The sequence below is a fragment of the Phocoena phocoena genome, chromosome 10 (genome assembly GCF_963924675.1).
Source record: "Phocoena phocoena chromosome 10, mPhoPho1.1, whole genome shotgun sequence".
Classification (NCBI taxonomy): Eukaryota; Metazoa; Chordata; class Mammalia; order Artiodactyla; family Phocoenidae; genus Phocoena; species Phocoena phocoena.
Window position 1 is genome coordinate 59,124,141 of NC_089228.1, and position 12,013 is coordinate 59,136,153.

The 12,013-nt window shown below is 36.5% G+C and overlaps 1 protein-coding gene across 2 annotated transcripts in view; it reads right to left on the reverse strand.

Moving 5' to 3' along the window:
- The window catches only part of KHDRBS2 (KH RNA binding domain containing, signal transduction associated 2), a 690,124-nt gene that overhangs the window by 573,379 nt on the left and 104,732 nt on the right, over positions 1–12,013 (reverse strand). For both annotated transcript variants that reach the window (XM_065885301.1, XM_065885300.1), the window contains exon 2: positions 9,665–9,792. In XM_065885301.1, coding sequence (XP_065741373.1) covers positions 9,665–9,792 — 128 coding nt within the window. The remainder of the gene's footprint in view (positions 1–9,664; positions 9,793–12,013) is intronic.

Here is a 12,013-nt window from a genome sequence, read left to right on the forward strand (position 1 = left end):
TGTTGGATTCTGTTTGCTAGTATTTTGTTGAGGATTTTTGCATTTCTCTTCATCAGCGATATTGGTCTATAATTTTCTTTTTCTGTGACATCTTTGTCTGGTTTTGGGATCAGGGTGATGGTGAACTCGTAGAATGAGTTTGGGAGTGTTCCTCCCTTGCTATATTTTGGAAGAGTGTGAGAAGGACAGGTGTTAGCTCTTCACTAAATTTTTGATATGATTCGCCTGTGAAGCCATCTGGCTCTGGGCTTTTGTTTGTTGGAAGATTTGTAATCACATTTTCAATTTCAGTGCTTTTGATTGATCTGTTCATAGTTTCTATTTCTTCCTGGTTCAATCCTTGAAGGTTGTACATTTCTAAGAATTTGTCCATATATTCCAGCTTGTCCATTTTTTTGGCATATAGTTGCTTGTAGCCATTTTTCATGATCCTTTGTATTCCTGCAGTGCCATTTGTTACTTCTCCTTTTTCATTTCTCATTCTGTTGATTTGAGTCTTCTCCCTTTTTTTCGTGATGAGTCTGCCATGGCTTATCAATTTTGTTTTCTTATCAAAGAACCAGCTTTTAGTTTTATTGATCTTTGCTATTGTTTCCTACATTTCTTTCATTGATTTCTGATCTGATTTTTATGATTTCTTTCCTTCTGCTAATTTTGGGTTTTTTTCTTTTTGTTCTTCTTTCTCTAATTGCTTTAGGTATAAGGTTAGGTTGTTTATTTGAGATTTTTCTTGTTTCTTGAGGTAGGATTGTATTGCTATAAACTTCCCTATTAGAATGGCTTTTGCTGCATCCCATAGGTTTTGGGTAGTCATGTTTTCATTGTCATTTGTTTCTAGATATTTTTTGATTTCATCTTTGATTTCTTCAATGATCTTTTGTTTATTTAGTATCATATTGTTTAGCCTACATGTGTTTGCATTTTTCACAGTTTTTTCCTGTAACTGATATCTAGTCTCATAGTGTTGTGGTCAGAAAAGATGCATTATACGATTTCAATTTTCTTAAACTTACCAAGGCTTGATTTGTGACCCAGGAAGTGATCTATCCTGGAGAACGTTCCACGTGCATTTGAAAGTGTACTCTTGTTTTTGGATGGAATGTTCTATACATATCAATCAAGTTCATTTTTTCTAATGTGTCATTTAAAGCTTGTGTTTCCTTATTTGTTTTCATTTTCGATGATCTGTCCATTGGTGTAAATGGGATGTTAAAGTCCCCTACTATTATTGTATTACTGTTGATTTCCCCTTTTATGGCTGTTAACATTCGACTTATGTATTGAGGTGCTTCTATGTTGGGTGCATAAATATTTACAATCGTTATATCTTCTTCTTGGATTGATCGCTTGATCATTATGTAGTATCCTTCTTTGTCTCTTGTAACAGTCTTTATTTCAAAGTCTCTTTTGTCTGATACAATAATTGCTGCTCCAGCTTTCTTTTGTTTTCTATTTTCATGGAGTATCTTTTTCCATCCCCTCACTCTCAGCTTGTATGTGTCCCTAGGTCTGAAGTTGATCTCTTGTAGACTGCACAAATACAGGTCTTGCTTTTGTATCCATTCAGCCAATCTGTGACTTTTGGTTGCAGCATTTAATCCATTTACATTTAAGGTAGTTATTTATATGTATGTTCCTTTTATTTTCTTAATTTTGGGGGTTTGTTTTTGTAGATCTTTTCCTTATCTTGTGTTTCCTGCCTAGAGAAGTTCCTTTAGCATTTGTTGTAAAGCTGGTTTGGTGGTGCTGAATTCTCTTAGCTTTTGCTTGTCTGTAAAGCTTTTGATTTCTCCATCAAATCTGAATGAGATCCTTGCTGGGTAGAGGAATCTTGGTTATAGGTTTTTCCCTTTCATCACTTTAAATATATCCTGCCACTCTCCTCTGGCTTGAAGAGTTTCTGCTGAAAGATCAGCTGTTATCCTTATGAGGATTCCCTTGTATATTATTTGTTGCTTTTCCCTTCCTGCTTTCAGTATTTTTTCATTTTGTTTAATTTTTGTTAGTTTGATTAATATGTGTCTTGGCATGTTTCTCCTTGGGTTTATCCTGTATGGGACTCTTTAGACTTCTGGGACTTGACTGATTATTTCCTTTCCCGTTTTGGGGAAGTTTTCAACTATAATCTCTTGAAATATTTTCTCAGACCCTTTCTTTTTAAATTATTCTTCTGGGACGCCTATAATTCAAAGGTTGGTGTGCTTAATATTGTCCCAGAAGTCTCTGAGACTGTCCTCAATTCTTTTCATTATTTTTTCTTTATTCTGCTCTGCAGCATTTATTTCCACCATTCTAACTTCCAGCTCACGTATCCGTTCTTCTACCTAAGTTATTCTGCTATTGATTCCTTCTAGATTATTTTTAATTTCAGTTACTGTGTTGGTCACTACTGTTTGTTTGCTCTTTAGTTCTTCTCGGTTCTTGTTAAATGTTTCTTGTATTTTCTGTATTCTATTTCCAAGATTTTGGTTCATATTTACTCTCTTTAGTAGTTTCAGGTAATTTGCCTAGTTCATCTTCATTTATTTGGTTGTGTGGGGTTTTTTTTTTTGTTGTTGTTGTACGTGGGCCTCTCACTGATGTGGCCTCTCCCGTTGCAGAGCACAGGCTCCGGACGCACGTGCAGGCTCAGTGGCCATGGCTTATGGGCCTAGCTGCTCCGCGGCATGTGGGATCTTCCTGGACCGGGGCACGAACCCATGTCCCCTGCATCTGCCGGAGGACTCTCAACCACTGCGCCACCAGGGAAGCCCTGGTTTTGTGGGTTTTTATCTTGCTCCTTTGCCTGCAAGATATTTCCCTGTCTTCTCATGTTGTCTAATTTACAGTATTTGAGGTATACTATCCCTCAGCTGCAGGGTCGTAGTTCCTCTTGCTTCTGTTCTCTGCCCCCAGTGGTGAAGTTGGTCCAGTGGCTTGCTTAGGCTTCCTGATGGGAGGGACTGGTGCCTGCATTCTAGTGGATGGAGCTCAGTCTTTTCCCTCTGATGAGCAGGGCTGTGTCAGGTGGTATGTTTTGGGGTGTCTGTGAGCTTAGTATGACTTTAGGTCGTCTGTATGTTGATGCATGGTTTTGTCTTCCTGTCTTATTTGTTTTTTGGTGTGAGACATTCAGCCCTGGGAGCTGCAGGCAGTTGGGTGGAGCTGGGTCTTGGATTCAGATAGAGGCCTCCGGGAAAGCACTTGGTGATTAATCTTCCCTAGGGCAGGGAATTCTCTCATGGTCCAGTGTCCTGGACTCAGTGCTTCCACCCTGGAGCCTCAGGCCCAACTTCCAGTCAGGGAACCAAGACCCTGCAAGTCACTCATCCTGGCAATAAAGGTGATTAAAAAATTTTTTTAAAACAGTAACAAAACCCCAGACAAATGGTAAAAATTAAAATCAAACAAACAGAAACAGAAACAAGGAAACACACACACACACACACACACACAAAAGAAACAGAGCCAAATAAAGCAAAACGCAAGAGGACAACCAGACAAACAAACAAACCCAGGAATGAAATCAAACCATTAAAAAGAAAAGTAACAAAAACACAAAACCAAAAAAACCAAACCAAAGCAGAGTGCCAATTGAAGAATGAAGCAAAGAAACAAAGTGACAAAAATGATTAAAAAAAAAGAAAATGGGGAAAGAAGACAGAACAACAGAAAAGCAACATAGAAATAGAAATGTAAAAAACTAAGATAAAAAATATATTAAAGTAAAAGAAAGGAAAAAAAAATACAAACAAGGCCCCAGACAAATGGTAAAAACAGAATCAAACAACCAACAACAGAAACAAGGAAACACACACACGTGCAGAAGAAAGAAAAAAAGAACCAAACAAAAACAGAAAAAAAACAAAACAGAAACAAAAAAAGCAAGAGAACAACCAAAGAAACTGAAGAACCTAAAAACGAAATCAAAGAATTAGAATCAAAACTAACAAAAACACAAAACCTAAAAACAAAACCAAAGAAGTATGCCAGCTGAAGAATAAAGCAAAGAAACAGAACAAACCGATAAAAATAATTTTTAAAAAAGGGAAAAAACAAAACAACAGAAAAGGAAAGTAGAAATGGGAAATTTTTTTAAAATACAAAATATATGAAAGAAAAAGAAAAAAAATGAGAGAAAAGAACACAGAACAACATAAAAGAAAACTGAAAACAGAAATATATAAAAAAATTTTTAAATGTTATAAAACATGAAGATTCCCCCCCAAAATAAACTGAAAAAAAAAAAAAAGCTAGAACCAACAAGAGAATGAATCAAAACATAATAAAAGTAATAGTAATAATTATGTTTCCCTGGGGTCTCAGCTGTTAAGTGTCCTTGCACACGTCATGAGCCACAGCTCACCTCTGCCTCCCCAGGAGGCCCTCCTCTGCCTCTGGGCTGGTCCCTGGACCTGCTGTGGGCCCTGTGGGGACCACACAGACTCTGATGTGGCCCAATTCCTGTGTGTTCTTGTCCCCAAACTCCACAGCTGCCAGAGATAGACTGCTTTCATTTGTGGGAACACTCATTGTTTACTCAGATATTGGATAGACGTAGGGTCTAGCTGATCATGTGGATTTAATCTGCAGCTTGTACAGCTCATGGAAAGATTTTCAATCCTCTTTCTTAGTCGCCCCATCCCTGGGGTTCAGCTTTGGTTTTATCCCCAACTCTGCATGTGGTCCACCCACAGGAGTCTGGTCTTGAGGATGCCTTGGAGCTCATGGCTCTGCCCCAGTGAGGACCAGGCGCAGAGGTGGTATGACTGCTTGGATGGCAGGAGCCCTGGTGGTGCCAAATGTGCAGGGAAGTCAGCGACCATGGGTGCAAGAGATATGGCCCTAGTGAGGGCCTTTTCTGGCACCTGGCGTAAGGTGCATGAGGGCTGGCCCTGGCCAGGCTATTTTTGGTGCCCGGAAGCTGGCATGCGAGGGCTGGCCCTGAGAGGGCTTCTTTTATTGTCCATTGGCAGGTGCCAGCATGAGGGGACAGAGAGGCTACAATAGTGGCTCCTCCCCCTGAGTGTTACTCAGCAGTAGTGCCTGCTTCCATGGCAGTCCGGTCTTCCTCTGTAGGCATTCCCTGCTGTGGACTTCTTCCCTCCTGTCCCCTCAGTCTGTCTTCCCACAGCCAACACCAGTTCTCGCCCCAGGCCTCTTCTCCAATCCCCATGCTCCAGCTCCCAGCTCCCTTGCACACCTGTGAACACACGTCCCAGTCCGGGGCACGTAGGGCCACAGTACGGACTGTCTGTGTAGTTCTGAGTCTGCTGCATCTGTCACAGATCAGCCGCTTCACCCTCTTCCAACAGCCTCAAATGCTTCCCTTCTGTCTCAATTGATTTCCCTGTCAGAGAGGGGTTTCCCCAAATCCAGGAATCTCTCCTCTGCTTCAGCTCCCCAACTGTGCATGCAGGTCCTGTCCCACTTCCTCTCCTCATCCTCTACCTTTTTTTTTTTTTTTTTTGTCATACCCAGTTATGCAAGAATTTTATAGTCCTTTCTGTTGTTCAAGGTCTTCTGCTAGCATTCAGCCAGTGTTCTGTGAGAACTGTTGCATCTATAGTTGTATTCCTGATGCATCTGTGGAGAGAGATGAACTCCACGTCCTCCTACTCCTCTGCCACCTTAACTCATCATCCTATTAATCATTCTTAAATGTTCTGATAATTACTTAAAAAGTGAGAAAAAATAATAGGTTTTGGTTTTCATCTTTCAAAGTACAGAGAAGGAAACAAGATTTGTGGGAGGACATGCCAGGCTGCGGAGAGTGCTTCCAACCAGGCACAGAAGGCAGCCCCTCTCTCTGGGACTGAGCAGGCAAAGACAAAATATAGAGCAAGTGTGGTGTTTTTGAACATATTTTGGAACTTTAATTTTCTGCATTAATCTACATAAGGAATTGATTTCAAAAGCAGCACAGGGGGACATGGCTGCATTTGATCTTAAAAGGGGCTAAATTTTGGGGGCTGATTTATGCTCCCGGAAATTTATTGCTTTAAAAGTTGGCAGTAATTTGAGTCGAGAAATAAAATGTGGGCCTTGGGGCAAATTTAATTGAAGAAGATGTCTGATGTATTTCAGAGGATTCTAAAGGCAACATCAAAAAGGTATTTTTAAAAGACACTGAGAGGTTGAATTGCCCAGATGGACAAATAGGCACAATAGCAACAGGCAGGTCTCCAGCAGGTGGAGGCAGTACTGCCCCATCCTCTGACCCTCCTCACTGTGCCCATGCTTGTGACGGGCATCCTTCTGCATGGATGCCTGCTTGTGATAGTCATCCTTCTAGCAGAACAAAACAGAACACAGCAGCCAACATTATGTGTATCTTAGTTTCTTATGTCCTGTAAGGCACTTTTTTCTGCTTCTTGCAAGGATGAAGACTGTCTTCATTAATATCAAATTTATGCCCCAAGCTACAGTTCTCTTCCTTTTCTGTATATGTAATCTCCTAGCACATCAACACTAAATCATAATGCCCTAATACACTTTCAAAAGCAACTAAACTCAATACACATACTTCCAGCACTACAAACAACTCAATATAAGAAGCCATGACCAAATTCACATGTGCAAAGTTTACAGACAAAAACAGTGAGTTACAACTACCACTTGCCTGATAGAGACTGTAAACTGATTCTGATTATAATATGCATAAGAGTTGGAATTATCCAAATTTGAAAAAAGTAAATGTGTATTGGACTATAAAGTGCCGTGTGTGTGGATTCAGGGAGAAAGAGCTAATGTTAAAGGTGGTGAGTTTTCCACTAAACTCAGGATTATAGAGGAACATACTGACCACACTGCCTCCTTAGAGATTTGACCATCAAGACATAATCACTCTGACTCTAAAACATTTGCAAATGTAAACAATAGATATACAAAGTCTATTTATTTACTAATCTTGTTACAAACAAAAAAAATTAAAACAAACAAGAAAAACTGTCCATTAAAATAATTTAATATGGCTTTTTTCCTCCAAATTAAGTGATTAACTACAAAACACTAGATAAATCATTCTTAATGTGTGTGAAAAGTATTCTTATATTTTCTATAATTTCAATCTTAAATTTCTCTCAGTTCCTTGTAAGTCAGCAAACTAACTTGAATTAGAGACTAATTGAAACAAAATCTGTCCGTAAAAGGTCAAGTATTAAAATCGGGATGAGGTCATTTCCTCAAGAATTCCCATAATTCTATATTACTCTTTGTTGGAGAGGATGATGTCATCACCACATAGACTGTCAGTCCACACAGCAGGCATCAAGGGCAGGGACAGCTGTGGGAGAAGACGTGTGAGGCAGGCCTTTCCCTGATGGACCCCTAAAGGGTGCATCACTTTTTATTTTAAAAGAGTAAACCTTGAACCCATACTCTTGTGTCCTGCTCAACAGTTCACAGGATCATACCACACTATACGTGTTACAGATCACAAATGCACAGCAAATATGGTTCAAGATTAGAGATTATAATCTTAACACCACAGATATTCAGTCAGCAGGAGAGAAACACCGCTTTTGAAAGTAAATATTGTTTTCAAAACGTTGATTTTAATTTTATTGTTATAGTATAAAAACAAGCAAAAACAAATGTAGGTCAACTTGATAGATGATTGTGTTTCTCAGTATTCTTTTTCTGTAAAAGGGCTCTAAGAGTTCTCTATGTGTGATAATTAGATGTATGAAATGCACATCACCGTAATAAATAAAGAAGTTTGGCATTATATTCATTATATTCATAAAAATGGTAGATTTTATAAGGCATAAATTATTTGATAATACTCCATAAAACTATTAATCATTAGGAGCTATCGGTTTTAACTTTCTTCCACACTTTATATGAAAAAGTCATGTAAAATTTGAACATTTTTAGTCAAGTTAAAAATGTAATGGTTCACAAAAAATGAAGAATTTAAAATAACAGCAGCCTCGTGAAGCATTCCATCTAGAGCAAAGATTATTTCTTTGAGCAGTTCACAATTACTTGTGAATTTTTTATGAGCAAGTCATAATTAGTTACCACATCTGTAAAATAGAAGTTTTATATATTCTGTGATTTCCAAGATTAGTCCCAGCTTAAGCATTCTGTGATTCTAAAAATTCAAGGGCGTACAATAATTTGCTAGTGAGACATGGTTTATTTCAATATGAATAATAGGTGGTTTTGTTGTTTAAAAACCTTCCTATAAATTATGAAATTAAATATCACACAAAAATTGACACCATAAAATATTCTTGTTTCAGTAGTCATCATTATGAATCAAGTGTAAACTACTACTGTAATATTCAGCATAACATCACTCACACCCATCACTTGGAGAGCTATCAGGACTTGAAACGCCAACACAACTTGGCCAGAGATATACAGCTACATTTTATTGAGAAGCAGATACTGAGTCTATCACGAGCTTTCTCATATCCAAAGAATGGACAAGTATTATTCTGAGAAAAAGTATCAAGTTATGTAATATTTAAATATATGATTTAAAGAAGGAACCTGTACTCAATCTAGACTCTAAAGGTTTAATTAACCAGGTTCCTTAAAAAAGACACAATACCCCATCATTTTTCTACCATATTTCATTACTAAGTAAAACTTTTCATGTACATTTCTATGACAGCCCAATTTAATATTTTAAAACATAAGTGTAAAGTAAATTTCATAAAATTTAAATTATAAATATATATCTATTGAATGTACCTGTCTTGCAATAGTGTAAGTCTAGCTCAAAATAAACACAAAAACCAAAAACGTGTATGCCCAAAAAACCTCATCTGAAAGTTAAATTTTATGGTTTGATGTGCTGTAACAGCTTATTCTGTTTGAAATAATTATAAATACAACCTTCTACTTAATTGTATTTACTAAACTTTATCATATTAGAAGACAATTGGTAAACTACAGTATTTATTTCTGTAATCTTTATTATTAGGATAATTATATGGTCTTTGCTTCAGATACACTCTTCAGAAAATTACCAGCTTAAATCTTTGAGTTTCCTTTTTTTTTTTTGCTTAGGTAATTTACTTGAAAAAAAATTAAAAAAAGAAACTGCTTTCAACCATTGGAATTTATGAATATAAGTAATGAAACCATGCTATTGAAATGTTATATTTTATAATAATGATTCTGCTGATAAAAATATCACATGATGACAAAGTGTCTAGTGAAAAAGTATTTTCAAGAAAATACTATCATAATCATTATATAAATGGACTCTGAATATAGAAGACTAGAGATTACAATCCAAGGGTCTAATAAAGACTATATTACCTTCCTAAATATAATAATTCTCTGCTGTTTGGCTAATGCTATATATTGACAGCAGGGGTAATTCTACTCCCTTTTGCAATAAGAATATGCATTTTAACATGAACCAAAACATTATTGAGTGCGCATATTTGAAAAATCAAATTGTCAAATGATTTACACATTAAATAAATGATTAAAATATCTAGTTATGCTTCCCATATTCACAGAATAAAAATACAGCCATCAGTTGAAAATTATTGTACTTTCAAAGAGTTTTCCTTCTTCTATGTCAGTATCATATATTTGTATATATTAATAAAATGAAGCTTTACACATTTATTTCATGAAAGACAATGTATAAACCATCAAGTCTTATTTTTATCAATTTTTTCTTAATTCTATGTGAACAAAGCATATATTACAGTACCTTTGGATACTGTTTGACAGGAATCAATACCCTTTCTGAGAGCTTTATGTTTTTGTTGCTGATGACATCAAGATATTTCTTTTCTTCATCTTCCTTTTTTCCATCAGAACCTTGAAATTTTTCAATTTCTGAAAAAAATTCACAAGGAAAACATTAAATGAAATAAGAAGTCATCATAAATACACTGACTGTTCTTATCACTCCCTTTCTTAAATAAGATTTTGAAGAACCTTGATAAAGGGACTGAAAGCTATGCTACTGTACTGTCTGTACAATGATCTATATCAACTAAAACCAAAAAGCAGTGACTGAAGATACAACTGTCTTCTGTGAAACAAAGGATGCATTTAATTAACTTTTAACCTCTTCAAACAAAATTTGAGAAATAATATTCCCTTTAATTATTTAAAATATCTAAGCAAACATAAATTTCCTAGGAGCAATGAATAGAACAAATATATTTTAACGTTAAATGTTTTGTTTTCAGTCAGAATTGTTCCTAAGGAAAAATAACTGAAAATAGAAATCATCCATTATCTAAAATAGGGTAGTAGAGATAAACAGTATGCTATTTTATATTCTAACAAACTTAAATCCAATTAAAAAGGGGAGTCACAGAAAAGTCACATAAAGGATTAAATCTGTAAATTATATCATTCATATTCATCAACATGAAATTACCTACATAGATGTTTAAGAGGAAATACTAATTTATCCTTATGAGAATCTTCCCAAAGTGAGTATTTTTTTGTTATTTATTGTTTTGTCTGCATTGGGTCTTCGTTGCTGTGCACGGGTTTCTCTAGTTGTAGTGAATGGGGGCTACTCTTCATTGTGGTGCACGGGCTTCTCTTGTTGCGGAGCATGGGCTCTAGGTGTGCGGGCTTCAGTAGTTGTGGCATACAGGCTCAGTAGTTGTGGCTTGTGGGCTCTAGAGCGCAGCCTCAGTAGTCTGGTGCATGGGCTTAGTTGCTCTGCGGCATGTGGGAACTTCCCAGATGAGGGCTTGAACCCATGTCCCCTGCACTGGCAGGCAGATTCTTAACCACTGCACCACCAGGAAAGTCCTGAATATCTTTTAAGCAAGCGTACACTATTTATCCTTCCTTCCTTTTTAAAATTAATTTATTTGCCACAGAAATACAAAGGTTTGTAAGAGACTGCTACAAGCAACTATAGGCTAATAAAATGGACAACCTGGAAGAAATGGACAAATTCTTAGAAAGGTACAATCTCCCAAGACTGAATCAGGAAGAAATAGGAAAAAATGAACAGAAATTGAATTCGTGATTAAAAAACTCTCAACTAACAAAAGTCCAGGACCAGATGGCTTCACAGGCAAAGTCTATCAAATGTTGAGAGAAGAGCTAACACCCATCCTTCTTAAAGTATTCCAAAAAACTGCAGAGGAAGGAACACTCCCAAGCTCCATCACCTTGGTACCAAAACCAGACAAAGATACCACACACACACAAAAAATTATAGGCCAATATTACTGATAAACATTCCTCAACAAAATATTAGCAATCTGAATCCAACAAAACATTAAAAGGATCATACACCATGATCAAGTGCGATTTATCCTGGGGATGTGAGAATTTTTCAGTATCCACAAGTCAATCAGTGTGATATACCACATCAACAAACTGAAGAATAAAAACGATATGATCATTTCAACAGATGCAGACAAGACTTTGGAAAAAATTCAACACTGATTTATGATAAAAACTCTCCAGAAAATTACAGAGGGAACATACCTCAACATAATAAAGGCCATATATGACAAGCCTATAGCTAACATCATACTCAATGGTGAAAAGCTGAAAGCAGTTCTTCTAGGATCAGGAACAAGACAAGGATGTCCACTCTTGCCACTTTTATTCAACATAGTCTTGGAAATTCTAGCCATGGAAATAACAGAAGAAAAAGAAATAAAAAGAATCCAAATTGGAAAAGAAGAAATGAAACTGTCACTGTTTGCAGATGACATGATACTATACATAGAAAATCCTAAAGATGCTGCCAGAAAACTACTAGAACTCATCAATTAATTTGGTAAAGTTGCAGGATACAAAATTAATACACAGAAATCTTTTGCATTTCTATACACTAGCAATGAAAGATCAGAAGGAAAAAATCAAGAAACAATTCCATTTACCATCTAATCAAAAACAAAATGTATCTAGGAATAAACCTACCTAAGGAGACAAAAGACCTGTACTCCAAAAACTATAAGATGCTGATGAAAGAAATAAAAGACGACACAAACAGATGAAAAGATATACCATGTTCTTGGATTGGAAGAATCAATATTGTCAAAATGACTATAGTAGCCAAGGCAATGTACAG